We start from the raw sequence: 16,222 nt of genomic DNA on the forward strand, positions 1-16,222 counted from the left end.
GAATCGAGAGCCATACGAGCGCTCCAGGGAGGAACGTCGGCTCAGAAGTGATTCTGTCACCGCTAATGCTCCTCTGTCGCTCTTGGTCATGCGTAGTGAAGGTCTTGGCAAGTTCACGACACTCTTCAGCAAGTCGGGCGGTAGCAGAAATCGGCGCACATTCAGACCGATCCGGCTTGTATGGAAGGATTGTATCGATTGTGTGCGAGGGGTGCCTGCCATACAATAAGAAAAAGGGAGAAAAACCAGTGGTGCTCTGAGCGGCGGTATTGTAGGCGTAGGTGACGAAGGGCAGAATGGCATCCCAATTGGTGTGATCGGCGGCGACGTACATGGAGAGCATGTCGCCGAGCGTACGGTCAAAGCGTTCGGTGAGGCCATTCGTCTGCGGGTGGTAAGCAGTAGTTTTGCGGTGAACAACGTTGCACTCCTTTAGAATGGCTTCGACGACTTCTGACAAGAAGACACGGCTTCGATCACTGAGCAGCTCCTGAGGTGGACCGTGACGTAGCATGAATCGGTGGAGCAGGAAGGAGGCCACATCGCGTGCTGTAGCCGCTGGGAGGGCGGCAGTTTCGGCGTATCGCGTGAGGTGGTCTACAGCGACGATGGCCCAGCGGTTACCAGCGGATGTCAGAGGAAGTGGCCCATACAAATCGATGCCAACACGCCCAAACGGCCGGTCAGGGCAAGGTAGAGGTTGCAGACCTGTCGGCGACAGGTGCGTTGAAGTCTTGCGGCGCTGACAATCAATGCAGGAGCGAACGAACTTCTGCACGTAGTGGTACATCCCTCGCCAAAAGTACCGTTGGCGGATGCGGTGGTAAGTTTTCGATACCCCAGAATGCGCACACTGCGGATCAGAGTGGAACGACTCGCATATGTCAGAACGCAGACTTCGGGGAATTACTAGTAGCCACTGGCGGCCGTCGCCGCTGTAGTTGCGTCGGTGGAGGAGGTCGTCGCGAACGGCGAAATGGTGGACTTGACGACGCAAAGTGCGAGTGGGTGGTGTTGCCGACGGATCAGTCAGCAAGTCTATCAGTGAGGCAATCCAGCGATCCTTGCGCTGTTCGGTAGCGATGGTGTGAATGTCGATGGAAGAAACGGCAAGCGGAGACACTGAGCTGTGGGCACTGTCGTCAGGCAAGGGAGAGCGCGACAGGGCGTCGGCGTCAGCATGCTGGCGTCCGTTGCGGTACAGTACGCGGATGTCGTAGTCTTGCAGGTGAAGTGCCCAACGGGCGAGACGGCCTGAAGGATCTTTCAATGACGACAACCAGCACAGCGCATGATGGTCGGTGACGACATCAAATGGGCGACCATACAAATAAGGTCGGAACTTCGTAAGGGCCCAGATGATTGCCAGGCATTCTTTCTCCGTGACGGTGTAATTGGTCTCGGCTTTAGTAAGCGTGCGACTTGCATATGCCACGACATATTCCGGAAACCCAGGTTTGCGCTGTGCAAGGACAGCGCCGAGGCCCACACCGCTGGCGTCCGTGTGTACCTCTGTAGGGGCCGCAGGGTCGTAGTGGCGTAGTATCGGAGGAGACGTCAACAAACGACGGAGCTTCGCGAAAGCGGCGTCGCACTCTGACGACCACGTATTGAGGGGCCCGTTGCTGCCAAGGAGCTTCGTCAGCGGCGATATGATGGTCGCGAAGTTTCGTATGAAGCGCCGAAAGTAGGAACATAGTCCTACGAAACTGCGCAGTTCTTTGACGGACGTAGGTTTGGGGAACTCTGTCACGGCCCGAAGCTTGGCTGGATCGGGGAGAATTCCGTCCTTGGATACGACGTAGCCTAGTATTGTCAGCTGCCGTGCTGCAAATCGGCACTTCTTTAGGTTCAGTTGTAGCCCGGCGTCGCTCAAACGCGTCAAAACAAGCCGCAGGCGTTGAAGATGCGTGGAGAAGTCCGGGGCGAAAACGACGACGTCGTCGAGGTAGCACAGGCACGTGTGCCATTTCAAGTTGCGCAGAATGGTGTCCATCATGCGCTCAAAGGTCGCGGGCGCATTACACAGCCCAAACGGCATGACGTTGAATTCGTACAAGCCGTCGGGTGTGACAAACGCTGTCTTCGGTCGAGCGTCATCAGCCATGGGTACTTGCCAGTACCCTGAGCGCAAATCGAGCGATGAAAAGAATTCTGCTCCTTGCAGGCTGTCAATGGCGTCGTCTATTCGAGGGAGGGGATAAACGTCTTTACGGGTGATCTTATTGAGTCGTCGGTAGTCCACGCAGAACCGCACAGAGCCGTCCTTCTTCGCAACGAGAACGACAGGAGACGCCCATGGGCTGTTTGAGGGTCGAATAACATCGCGGCGAAGCATGTCTTCGACTTGCTCGTTAATTACACGACGCTCTGCAGGAGATACGCGATAGGGACGTTGCCGCAGTGGTGGTTGGGCGCCAGTGTCGATGCGATGCGTGACAGCAGACGAGCGGCCGAGAGAAGTTTTGCGCGACATCGAACGAAGAACGAAATTCTTCCAACAGGCACAGAAGCTGGCAACGCTGGACCGACGTAAGGTTGTCAGCAATGGAGGAAGCAAACACGTCAGCGGGTGACGAGTCGGATGTGGTAAAAGCACTGAGCGTACGGGAGCTGGCACAGTGCGTGTCACCCGGTGCGTCCATAACTTGTGCGTCTTCGAGGGCTTCCGCTCTGCCGAGACATTCCCCTCGCACCAACGTAACAACGTACGGGGATGGGTTCGTAACGAAAATATCGGTGTCGCCCTGAGTGACTTGCACGGTCGCAAATGGCACCAGCAAACCTTTCCTGGTGAAAACGCGGTCAGAGGGAGAAAGGAGTGCAACGGTGTCGGAGAGACCGGTGCAAGAGACGGGGACAGCCGTTGACGAGTTTGCAGGAACTGTTGTGTCGTCTTTGACGAGTACCTTGGTCGCAGCCGATGGACTATTCGCCGGCGTCAAATTGGATAATGGTGAGAGCTCTATTTCGGCTGGTGCGCAACGAATTACGGCATCGTGGCGAGCGAGAAAATCCCAACCCAGGATGACGTCGTGAGAGCATGAAGAAATGATGATGAATTCGACGGCGTAGAGAGCGTCCTGAATGATGACACGGGCTGTGCATACCGCCGTCGGGTGAATACATTGGGCGCTGGCTGTACGGAGGGAGAGCCCGGAAAGCGGCGTCGTCACTTTTCGCAGTAGTCGGCTAAATTTAGCGTCCATAACGGATACGGCAGCTCCAGTGTCCACAAGGGCCAATGTGCGCACGCCATCTACAAACACGTCTACTACGTTCGATGAGCTTTGCTGAGGGCTTTGGCAGTTCGATAGCGTCGCAGCCCTTGCCTCTTGGACTGCGACGACTAGTTTTCCTGGTCGCGCGCGACCGGACGGGGCCGCATCGGTGACAGTGAGCGGCGTCTTGGGGACGGCGAACGGCGGTTAGATGGAGACGGGCGTGACGTCGGTGACATAGGCGGCGGCGGCTCGTAGTATGGGCGGCTGGACTGGCTGGTGACGGTCGATCCGAATCGAGGCGCCTGCATGCGATTGCAATAGCGGGCGACGTGACCGGCGCAACCGCACGCAAAGCAGATGGGGCGGTTGTCGGAAGTGCGCCATCGGCTTGCCGGGCTAGGTCCCATCCATGTCGCAGGACGCGAGGGACGGGGTGGCTGCTGATATGACTGCATGGTGGGCTGCAGTCGTGGCGTATGGACGACGTCGGCGTACGCAGACGGCACACTCTCTTCGAAGGCCTGAGGCCTTGCGACGGCTCCGGCGTAAGTATGTGGGGGAACCACAGGAATCGCTGGAGGCGGCCTGGCGACAACTTGCGCGTAACTGAGCGGCACAGTCGCCCGAGGGGGCTGGTGGTATTCCGGCATGACCTCTGCGATTTCCTGCTCAATAGCCCGGCGTAGGGGAGGCAGCAGTGTGCTCGACGGCTGTTCAACAGGCTGCGGGTGAGCGAAGGCCAGTAGAGAGAACTGGCGGGCAATCTCCTCTCGCACGAAGGACTTGATTTCGGCGAGCAAGACGGAGTGGTCCGAAATGGCCGACATGCCTGCGAGGTCGGCGTCGCGTGATGGAGGTCGACGCGTCATCAGCCGCTGCCGGCGCAGCTCCTCATAGTTTTGGCACAGTGTGATGACCTCAGCCACAGTGCTAGGGTTTTTCGCGAGCAACATAGTGAAGGCATCGTCGTCGATGCCGTTCATGACGTTCCCGATCTTGTCAGACTCAGGCATGGTCACATTGGCTTTCTTGCACAAGTCCAGGACGTCTTCAATGTAACTCGTGAAAGACTCGCCGGACTGCTGGGCTCGTTCACGCAAACGCTGTTCAGCTTGCAGCTGACGAACGGCAGGGCGGCCAAACACGTCGACGATGGCGGTCTTGAAAGCGGACCACGTAGTGAAATCGGAAGCGTGGTTGTTGTACCATAGGCTTGCGACACCCGCGAGGTAGAAAACCAGGTTGCTTAGTTTTCCGGCCTCGTCCCATTTAGTGGGTACGCTGACACGCTCGTAAATCGCGAGCCAGTCCTCGACGTCGGTGCCATCCGCGCCGGTGAAAACAGGAGGGTCGCGGATACGGGGGATACCGGGACAAGATGTCGGTGCAGGGGGAGGCGTTTGCTGGGCGGCATCTTGAGTCATGGTAGAGGGCACGGCACGGGATCGCAGCTCCAAGGGCATTGAATGCTGACCGTAGTTGTTTGAAGGGCACAGCACTCTCCACCAAATTATAAAGATGTTTATTGGCGGACACTCGGCGAAGATCAACGACAGCGACAGTCAAGGCGGGGCCGACTCTGCGCGAGCTGCGCTCTGTCCGAAGAGGGCAACCCACTAGAAGGGGCCGGAGAAGACGACCCACTTCAGGGTTCCAATAAGCTTCGCTACAATATATATATATATAGCTCCTAGGTTTAAATCAACATATATACCCCAGAAAGTGGACGGGAGGATGACCGCCGCCGTAGCTCAGTGGTAGAGCATCGGACACGTTATTCGAAGGTCGCAGGTTCGGTCCCTGCCGGCGGCAAGTCATCTTTTCGTCCACTTTAATTTCTTCACATTTATATTCTAAATACTACAGTTAACACCCCCTGTACTTTCCTTGGCGTTATTGTCTGTTAGTTCTCATTAATATATATATATATATATATATATATATATATATATATATATATAGGGGATAGATAGCGCAGCAGTCCGCTGAGGTCGAGAAGAGCTCTGGTGGGCGAGGCTGGCTGTTGCGTTCTGGAGGACACAAGCATGTCTTGAACGTGGACACTGATAATGACACAGCTGGTATTCGTGTGAGAAATGAACGAGGTTGGAAGACTTTGCAGGATCGACAGCTGGGATTTTGTAGGCGTCGTATTCTTCGTCGTGAGTGGTACACACGCCGTGCAAGCAGTTTGCATGCCCGTTGATTGATGCTGATTGGGCGCTGCCTCTCTTCCTGCAGAGTACGAGGGGTGGTTCCGTGTCTTTTTGAGCGTTTTATGTGATATCGCAGTTGTTTTGATCGAAGATGCAATCTTGATCTTTGTTGCAGAAGGGGTCCATGACGATGGTCCTTTCGGCGGTGTCTTCTCCTCGGGTTTCTTTTCGGACTATCTCCTTTAAGCCGTGAACGAGGTTTCGATGACGTTTTCTTTCGCCGTCGCCCATGATGAAGTGTGCGTTGTAGTCGATTGATTTCGTCGACTTGCTTGTACTGGTCTCGCTGATGAGGCAGCCCTTTAGGAACATGACTATGATTTTTTTCACAAGTTGATGTGATGTCCACTGGGAAGGTGGTGCACGGTGGGTTGTTGTGTTGCTTGTCAGGCAGTGAAGGCTTGGTCAATGGTGAATGCGTGCCACCTTGCGAAACTACCGAGCTAGGTCCTCCTGAAGCATCAAGTTCTGTGGAAGGGCATTGGCTTGGCAGTGTACTTTCCGGATACTTTAGCTGGTCTGTCACGTACGTATCGAACTCGTGAGAGTTACAAGCAACTGAAGAGTCACTTGACGTAAAACCAGGTGGTGGGCCACGTATACAAGACGAGTGGTAAAGCGAGTCGGGTAGTGGAATATTGACTCGATTTTTGTAGCGGAGTGGAGAGGTAGGAGATTGCGATCTTTGCGCAGATGGGAAACCTGGTGCAAGGTCGGTTCTTGTGGGAAAACGGCTTCGGTGACTTTCAGTCAGCTGATGTTTTGATTTGTCTTGTGGGAATGGTCGATTCATGGTCGTTGTTCGAATGCATGAAGACGGCTTGTGAAAATGAAGACTGAGTGCGAATGTCCGCAGATGGTGCGTTATATGCGTCTTCATCGTAGTCTTTGAACCGGGTGACCATCTCTTCTTTGATTTTTGTCCACGACTCATTGTTTTCGAAGATGTGCGTGAGATAAAATCGGAAGGCCTCACCAGTGACGTATTCGTTGAAGTTGGTGACCATCTCCCTTTCCGACCATGATGCAGCGGTAGCGTGGCGTTCGAAGAGGTTGAACCAGTCCTCTACGGCTCCATCGTCCGCTGTTCCGGAGTACTGTGGGATGGCAAGGTCTGTCGATGATGCTGTCATGATGGTGGTCGCTGTGTGCAGCTAGGACCTGCTTCGCCAGTCCATGCGTGGTGAGGGCGTCTTGTTACTGCCTGTCGATGATGTGCGGCTGCCAGGTCTTCATCCTGTCGACTTGTGTGACGCTATGAATGAGAGACGTCCAGCGGCCATAGGTCGGCAAACTCACTCATGACTCGACTCACTCATACTCACTCAGACTCAGATCGAGCCGTGATTCTGAGTCTGAGTGAGTCAGGCTGAGTAATATTTTCGTGAGTCTGAGTCCGAGTGAGTCCGCTTGAGAAAAAATTCAGTGATTCTGAGTCCGAGTGAGTCCGAATGAGGAAATGTTTGGTGAGTCTGAGTCCGGGTGAGTCTTAAGGGCAAAATATATTGCATGAGTGAGTCTGAGTGAGCTCAAAATCTTTGTGCCGACCTATCGTCCTATCTATTCAACTTCAGCATTACTATCAGCCTTGTGATGACTCACGTTTATGCTCACGTCTACTCACAAATACTTCAAAGCACTGGCGTTCATATGCCATTTCAATATTTATTGATCAGAGGCGTCAATTACGGAAGGGGGCTAGGGGAGCGGGGTTCGACCTCCCTCTGGAATACTCTTTCACGGGAAGTTCTTGATGAAAATATCTCGTGTGAGTCATTTCTTCCAATAAAAGTATCCTTACTAGATTGCAACCACTGATAACCCGTGTTTGAAGATACGAGACCAAAAGGTGTCAAGTAGAGCACCGATTATGCGAGATATTGGTGTTAAAGAGCATTGACACCGTGGTCGAAAAAGCTAATGATACACTAATGGACTCATGAGTCGACTCACTCAGATTAACTCGGACTCAGATCGAGCCGTGAGTCTGAGTCTGAGTGAGTCAGAGCGAGCAATATTTTGGCGAGCTTGAGTCCGAGTGAGTCCGGTTGAGAAAAATTTCAGTGATTCTGAGTCCGAGTGAGTCCGAATGAGGAAAATTTTGGTGAGTCTGAGTCCGAGTGAGCCCTAAAGGCAAAATGTATTTCATGAGTGAGTCTGAGTGAGTTCCACATTTTTTGCCGACCTATGCCAGCGGCAGAGACGCCATTCTTTTATTCCGTTGCACGAGCCACTTCTTCATCCTCGGCTTCTCCTACCATGGCTTCTTACGTCACATATATATATATATATATATATATATATATATATATATATATATATATACATTAGCTTCTAAGAAATGCTGCGACAAGAAATTCAAGCAATAGCTATAAAATGGACCGTTGTTCGCGGAAACCACACTTGCTTCGAAGAAAACCGTAAATCTATTATACATAACAATACTGTAGTAATAGACTATAACTGGAAGTGTGCTAAGAGACTATAACCCACAAGAGAGTACGCCGAACCACAGACGACGACGACGGTGTGCGCGAGCGAGACGCTCGCGAAGCTCGAGAGCTGCAAAACGTCGCCGGGCTGGAAGAACGCGGCCAGGCAGCCAGAGTGCCGGTCGTTCGGCCCGAGAGACAAAAGGGGACCGAGCTGGTGTGACCAGACCAGCCGGGACGAGCTTGGTGTGTCCCGGGAACGAGCAAGCGTTACGGGCCGGGCCTAGCAGCTGTTCCTGTGGTGTACGAGTGTACGGGCCAGGAGCCGAGATCGTGGCCTCAGTGCCACGTCCAAGCTGTTCCGGCACAACCCGAGCTGACCCACTTCGGGAGCCGAGATCGGGGCCTCGGTGCCACGTCCAAGCTGTTCCGGCACAACCCGAGCTGACCCCCTTCCGGAGCCGAGATCGTAGCCGTGGTGCCACGTCCGAGTCGACCGTCGTCAGCGCGGGCCTCTGCGTTCCGCGACGAGCAGGTCGTCGTCTCCTCGTGCACCTTCGCACGACTTCATCACGCACCTGTCCGCTTCGTGCTGGCATCGTCGCACCTGACTGCGGTACTTGAGTGACGCTCTACGGGCCTATACGTCAGGACGCGTCGATCCTCTCGCGTGTGGGTTAAAACTCTAAGATTTAGGACTTAAGGGATATTTGTATTGTTCAGTGAGACAAATCGTGTGTAATTTTGTGTGTGTCAAGTCGATAAATGTGTTTCTTGTTCGTGCCTTGGTTTTCCTGCATCTGAGGGCCAAAGAGCCACCACAAATACGTATAGCAATATACCACCTCAAATAACCACGCAAAACTGTGGACGTATGCAATTTATCGCTGTTTAAAGAACCCCATAACTGTAGACTTTCACTATTGCATTTTTCACGGACTCCATACAGTGGTTTTGTAACGTACAATACATTCAGCACTAATTGCAACAAATTTTTGCCAGCAGTGGCAGCTCAGGTCTACCGAGAATATTATTATAACTTGTTGTTGGGCTAGTTGGTTGCTTGCCATATTGAAGATACTGAGCGCAGTGTGTGGGGTGTGTTCTTCAGTGGAAGCGTGTGTGAATGTGAGTTTGTGTTTTGAGGGAATGCCAAGTTGCGCTAAGCATCTTCAATGCACCGAGAATCTCTTCGAAGGAAGGGGCTAGGTCAATACTGAATACCAGAGCTTGTACCATTTACAGGAACCGATACTTTCCATTCATATTATGCATGCAGTGTTATATTACGAGCTCACCAGCATACGACTTTCTTTATTGCTACCATACGTCTTCTATCAGTTAATACTTGTACAGGTAATTACGTACTTTCTTGACAATTAAGAAATACTCGCCACAGTTCGAAGAAAAATGACATTTCCAGACCTCTCGGTGTTTTTGTTCGCATAAGCAAAAACTGTTTTAGGTAAGTACATACAGCAGCGCCGTGTATCTGCTTATGGCCATGGTCTAATCGATGCACGTATAATTGAAGGTGCGCCAAGGGTTTCGCCTCCCTCGTCCTTGTTCGCTCGTACTTATTCGCGGCCACGTAGCTTGTGCCTAGTCAGTTTTTAAGTTACCCGCATATGTTTGGAAGTCTGCATGACTACGTTCCGGCAAAGTAATGAATTACATGAACAAGTGTCTGCGAAAACAATGATGAGCAAGCTTATTTGGCGGTCGTGCTAACAACGAGTCCAATGCTGGTGACAGAGCAGGCCCAGCCTTTCGTTTAAGCGCGAACGTGTTGACGCTGCCAATCTTGAGTACCTGGTATGGCGTCGCAAGCCGTGGGCTTTAATTCCACAGCGTCAAGTTTTTCGTACAACCAGGCTTTTCGACATGAACATCATTTCAAATGGCTCGCCTAAGGTTGTCTTGGGTGCTTGCTTCATTTCGTTTCTGTTTACACACCTTGCTGCAATCGAAATGGTGATTACACAACTTGCCCACTTCTTTCACCTTCACTAAGAACTTGAAGATGCTTAACTTGTCTGGACTCGTAAATACCAAACCTGGTATTTACTACATAGGCGTAAATACCAGACATTGCGGCATAGGCGGCTTATTCGCTGACTGCTTTGCATGAAATCAATTCCGACAATGAGTACCGGAATTTTCTTGCAGTCGTATTTCGAGCACGTGTCCACACTTTGTGAGCAGCTATCGAAGACGCTGCATGCAGATCGAGGCCCCGTCTGATGTTTAACGAGTAAAGCGAGCGTTGTCGACGTCACAGAAGATTTGCGGGGCGCACACAATACCACGACCGGCACCCGAAGAGGGCTATTGTTCATCGCCCTTCTCGCTCCGTCACGGAAATACGTCAGCAAAATGAACGCCATCAGATGGCTAAGAAAAAAACTATAAAAGAAGCTCCATTATCAGGCGTCGAACCCACGACCTCTCAGCCAGCGATGATGGCTGGCGGGCGTTAAGCCCACTGAGCTACCGCCAAACGCACTACAGAGGCTACATGGATGCGCCTTTATTTTTCACACTATCCTCTCACAGTGCTCTTGGATGGATGGATGGATGGATGGATGGATGGATGGATGGATGGATGGATGGATGGATGGATGGATGGATGGATGGATGGATTAATGGATGGATGATTGCTATAATGCTCTTGGATGTATGGATGGATGGATGGATGGATGGATGGATGGATGGATGGATGGATGGATGGATGGATGGATGGATTAATGGATGGATGATTGCTATAATGCTCTTGGATGGATGAATGGATGGATTAATGGATGGATGGATGGATGGATGATATCGTCCCCTTTAAAAGTGAGCGGTGACATGTGTGCCACCAGGCTATGGTGGCATAACCAGGCTCGAAAAAAAACTTTGCCTCCGCAATTACCTCCGGTAACGCGCCGTTGCTACGGCCGTCCCAATAGGCGGGTTTCCGATGAAATTGTAATTTCGTCAACGCTTTAACACACCGCGAGGCGACGGCTTTATCCCAAACGAGGAAGCCTCCGTCACAGCATCCATCCATATCGAGAAATAGCTCTCCGACGCTCGCCCGGCTCGCCTGGCTGTCGCACCGCGTTCCCCGCTCGCCCTGTGAGAATTAGCGGCCAGGCTAGAGGGAAGACACAACGCTCGTCGCGTTTCTTTTCGCGTTTCACGACGCTTTGAAGGAGTGCGTATCGAGTATCAGCGTTCACTATGTGATTGCTGATGCCATCTTAGCGCGGGATTCGCCATATGCGGTGTCTAGGTATATCTTGACAACTTCAGCTACCGCAATGGTTAAATCATGATCATGGGCGTTATTTATCGGTATGGAGATCTGCCACCAGGCGCCAACCTGGATGTATCCACATCAAGCGCTGCTGTATTTTCCAAACAACAGTAGACATTGTACAAGCTGTCATATACCAATGTACTATCAAAGTCCCTCAATACTTTGAGGGACTATGGTACTATAAACAAGCAACTACTTCTCTGACGACGCGTTTAACTTACGTGTTATGCGCAGTTTCCTATGAAGGAGGGATCAGCCATAATCTTTTCCTACAGGACTCTATGTCTTTGTTCTCGCTACGATTTCACCTTTGTTCCGTGATTTTCAATTTATCTTCAGCAAGGTTCTTTCTGTTTCTTTTTTTTTTTCATCCAGACGGAGTTCAGGGTTCAACGATTCACGTTTCCAGACGTGCTTTTGCCCCATTCCTGCATGAATGGCTTGGCAGGTGGACTTAAAAAGAAGGTAGGCCACGAAAATGTAAAGGCAGCATCCGTGACGCACTTTCGCAGTTTCCGGCAAAACTATACAAGTCGTAGAGTGAGCAGCGTTGTGGTTAATACTATGGTAACATTGTGGTTCACATAGTGGCTGTCGGTTAACTAACCCTGATGCTTTGCTACACATGTATAAGCGTCCTGGATTGAAGTGTACGTGATTGCTTCAGCGTAAACAAACCATTCGCTTTTACAGCGATAGCTGTTATGAGATCACAAGGACCGTTTCTGGCGCCGTAGTTGTCCGCCGCCGCCGCCGGTGTCCGTAACCGCTATCGCGCGAAATAAGAAAAAAAAACGAAATGAGAAGACATTTCCAGGATGCACCGGGGTTCGAACCGGGGCCCTCCGCGTAGGAGCCCAGTATACTACCTCAGAGCCATGCCGGCGTTTGAAACTCATTTGTAAAAAGACCCTCTACAGGTTTCATGTCTGGAACAAACCACGTTAACTTATGTAATATAGAGTGGTAGAAGATTAAAATAACAAGCAGGCGTCACACGACGCGAATTCCGCAACCTGCCGTCACACAATGCGAATTGCGCAACCATTGGGTTGTTGAATGCTGTCAACCCATTACAAAGGGCTCTGCCATAATTCTTCATCGTCATCAGCCACAGCATCAACAAAGTGCACATATAGTCTTACAGGTGTTTAGCGGGTACCACGGTTCTCCGCAGAATGAAGAAAAATTGCATAGTGGCTGCTTCCCTACCTCACAAAAATTATGATGTTTTATAGCGTAGTCGGTTCCTCGCAAGTGCACTTCTATTGGTCGCCAGGGAAGCCCATAAGGCTCCCATGATCCAATTCCTGAGGGTCTCAATAAAGTAAATTTCCTCTCTCTCTTTCTCACGTGAATGTATGTTATATAGCGTGGTGGGAAAGGGAAATAACGACCGGGCGTCGTAAAATTCGAATTACGTAACCAGTGGGTCGTTCAAAGCTTCCAACCCATTACAAAGGGCTCAGTCATAATTTTTCATCGTCATCAGCCATCGCATCAACAAAGTGCGCATAATGCCTTACAGATGGCACCTCGCTTCTCCGCAGAATGACGAATAATTGCGTACTGGGTGCTTCCAACTTCACAAAATTTATTAATTGTGCCGCAGTGGGTACGCTGCTAGCGTACTTCTATTAGTAGCCTCGTGCCGTAGTGGGTACGTTGCTAGCGTACTTGTATTAGTAGCCTCCAAGAAAATTTACAACGGAATCTAGAAATGTCGCTCTTCCAGTTTTCGCTGTGACTGTGCTGCGCTTTCCGCGCAGGCCGGGCGTTTCTTCTTTTTTTTTACTGCGCAGAAAGCAGCTGAATGTCACGAGTCAAGGCGACGAGTGAATCCACCGCAAAGGGAGGGTACGTCATTTTATCTTTCGCGCCATTTACGCCAGCGTCTCTTGTTTGTCCCGAGAACATCTGATGAGTAGAGTTCACGATTCACGTCGATTCCGCCTACGACGGGCAATAGTTCTGCGCTTCTGCGAGGCTGCACGCCTTGTAACAGCATTCAAACACAATGCCGCTCTGCGAATTCCGCTTCCCCAACAGCTGGTTGGCCATCTCGGGGCGTAGAAATCCCAAGGCAGGGCTCTTCTCTCCGGGCATCAAGAACCGCTGGCCTGCAAAATGAAAAATGAGCCGCACATGAGCACAGTACAGGAACTGAACAACGATGCATTTTGCACCTGAGTTCAGATGTCTGTGCCAATTGAGGGAAGGCTACAGGAGCGGATCTCAGCTCATGTGTTGCTTTACGTGTATTGTTCTATCAGGATTTGACATCACTGTTTGTTTCTTTTAAGCGATACTGAATCAGTGTAGCTTCGAGGTACGGCGGTTTCACGTTTCACAAAATCCAGAATATAAAATCAGAAACACTAGTCGAAGTTAACACTCAGTTTGTGCATTCTGTCTCATGTTGGCGTTGCAAATAAGGGTCTGTACTGATGAAAATTTCTAACACTAGAACTTCTCGTAACAATATTGCAATCTGTCCTTGACGCTGGACGTATCATTATTAGCGGAGCCGGTTTTCGACTATGAAGAACAGTTATGAGCGAAAATCTTCGTTAATTGGCTTCAGAACCTGCACGCACATAAAAAATACCTTCCTTTAGCGCTGTCAGTAATAGAAACATTAAGCGATCGTAATGGTCGGCATATCAATGCTCCGCAGATGGCTGGCTAATTTCAAGTATCACTCACAGCCGGCAATTCGAACTAATGCGTCCTTCTCTTCTATGCGGTATACATTAGCGCGCGCAGACAAGGACGATAGTACTCCTTACTTCTTTCTGATCTTCTGTAATGTGTCTTTTGTCCTCTTCTGTAATGTGTCTTTACTGTTTGCGGGCACAAACCGGCATGAATAAGCTTGTACAAATACTTTACGCACTATTACTGTATAATGCGTGCTACATAGGTTTCTTTTCATGCCGCAGAAAGTTCTTCGCAAATAGTGTCACATATAAGGGCACTGATTCTATTACGTTTACGGAGCCGAACAAAGTTGTTGTTGTGTAGTCACTTCTATTTATTTATTTATTTATTTATCATAGTACCCACAGCGCCCAAGGGCATTACAGTGGGGGGAAGAATATATTTCGATACAGAATACAGATTCCAACACTTCAACATTACAATAAACACAATTCACTGTAAACTTGCATAGTAATACATGTGATATACACAATGCAACTCGGGTTCAAAGTACAGTTTTGGCCTTACACAACAGCGCGAGTACACTACTGGAGACCCAGCAGTGAACTTGAAAATGCTTCATGTGAAGTAATTACTGCTACTTCAGGAGACAACTGATTCCACTGGCTTATCGTCCTGGGAAAAAATGACATTTTAAATGCGTCAGTCCGGCAGCTTATTTCTTTTATCTTATTGACATGATCTAGTCGCTTCGAAACGTAATCCGGTTTATGAAAGTATCGCGAGGGGACCAGTCCTGTTTGGTTATGAAATATGTTGTGAAAAAGTTTCAACCTGTGACCATTCGACCCACCTTAGTGTATATAGGTTTTCAGCGTACGCTCTGCGTCCTCCAAAATTGGTTTTTACCCACAACCTTGCACAAGCCGCTCGCGCCGTTATTATCAGAGTGTAGCAGCGCCGGTATGAACATTGCGTGACGCTCTCTTGAAACAACGTCTGAATTAATAAATATTCTAATTATTGTACTGGCCAGGGCATCAGCGTACAGAGGCGAAAAATATTTTGAGCAGTATTCTCCATCGTCAAAAATCAATAGCGCAGGCTTAGGCTAAAAACGATAGACGATGAATTTTTTCCGATTGTCTTGTTTATTTTGCTAGGCGCAATCAAGTGAGTCCAACAGGCTCATTTCATTGCTCACTATTTCATTTCATTTCATTGCTCAGTGCGTAAAGTATTTGCACAAGCTTATTCACGCTGGTTTGTGCCCGCATTACTTGGCTCATTACTTGGCTGAATTGAGCCAAATAAAGCATAGAGGATGGAAGGCGCTTTCCCGTCCACTTAATTCAATTTTTCTGTGCGCGTAATCCAATGAACTGTTAGTGTCAACCACTCGTAGATCAATTGGTAGAGCATCTCACGCGTGATTCGAAGCTTGTGGGTTCGGATCTCACAGATTGAAAGGGTGCTTTTTTGTCCACTTTAATTCCTTGCAATTTATGTCGTAATGGCAACACTACACTTAAAAAGACCAAATAATGTAAAGAGGCCACAGTACTAGAAATAAAGTTTAATAGAACGGAAGTTTGGGCAAGTTGGTTTGCATTCATTTTGCAGTTGCAGTTGGTTTGCAGTTGGTTTTGCTGCGCTGCTTTTAAAATGAGACTAAATAATCTCCTCTATGCTTTACTAGGCATATATGTTTGGTGAATTCATGCGGTTGAGCTTAGACTAGCGAATTCAGCCTAACAGTTTAACCACTGCGATACGCGTATGCTTGACGCGGTTTTCGACGTCTTGCGCCATGGCCTCGATTGGCGGCGCTGTCTAATACTCCGAGATTAAGGTCTGGTTGCCACAAATACCAAAGGATGCACACGGGAAAATTTCATCGTGGTTATTACTGTTTACTGTTGAAGTATTTCTATCAAGTAGGTGAAGTGCTTTGCCTCATGTTTCCATTGCTTTTTATTGTCTCTTGCCTTGAATTGTCTGTTACCGACACAAATCGAGTTTCTCGGCTGCCATACTTTTGGGCAGACTTTTCCGCTGCTCAAAAATGCGACCAAAAACACTGTGTACATGCAAAACACAGGTCAGAACTTTATACCCAGCGCTGGAACCTAATTAATATAAGAAGGCGCCTCATAATCTAAAATTAGTAGCTCCGAGCTGGTGAGCTCTTTATGCAAGAATTTGCATGGGAGCACCACGAATGGTCGTGACCTACAAATAGTCGATCCAGTCCTGATTCTCATACGTCCCGTAAGCGATACGTGGTTCCGGGTAACCCTACGTCTCCAAGTTGTAGCGTATGAAAGACATCTTCCGTAAAGATTGTTGGCCGGCCAGTTGGTGACGCATAACTTCGTAAGAATA

General features: G+C 49.7%; 1 protein-coding gene across 2 annotated transcripts in view; it reads right to left on the reverse strand.

The window, feature by feature from the left end:
• The window catches only part of LOC119402425 (insulin), a 237,436-nt gene that overhangs the window by 105,161 nt on the left and 116,053 nt on the right, over positions 1 to 16,222 (reverse strand). The window contains exon 3 of one of the 2 annotated variants that reach the window (XM_037669570.2): positions 12,837 to 13,296. The exons of the other annotated variant lie outside the window; for it this stretch is intronic. Within the exon in view, the coding sequence (XP_037525498.1) occupies positions 13,130 to 13,296 (167 nt within the window). The 3' untranslated portion in view covers positions 12,837 to 13,129. Of the gene's footprint in view, positions 1 to 12,836; positions 13,297 to 16,222 lie in introns of those variants that run through there. 2 annotated transcript variants of the gene reach the window in all.

The sequence above is a fragment of the Rhipicephalus sanguineus genome, chromosome 8 (genome assembly GCF_013339695.2).
Source record: "Rhipicephalus sanguineus isolate Rsan-2018 chromosome 8, BIME_Rsan_1.4, whole genome shotgun sequence".
Classification (NCBI taxonomy): domain Eukaryota; kingdom Metazoa; phylum Arthropoda; class Arachnida; order Ixodida; family Ixodidae; genus Rhipicephalus; species Rhipicephalus sanguineus.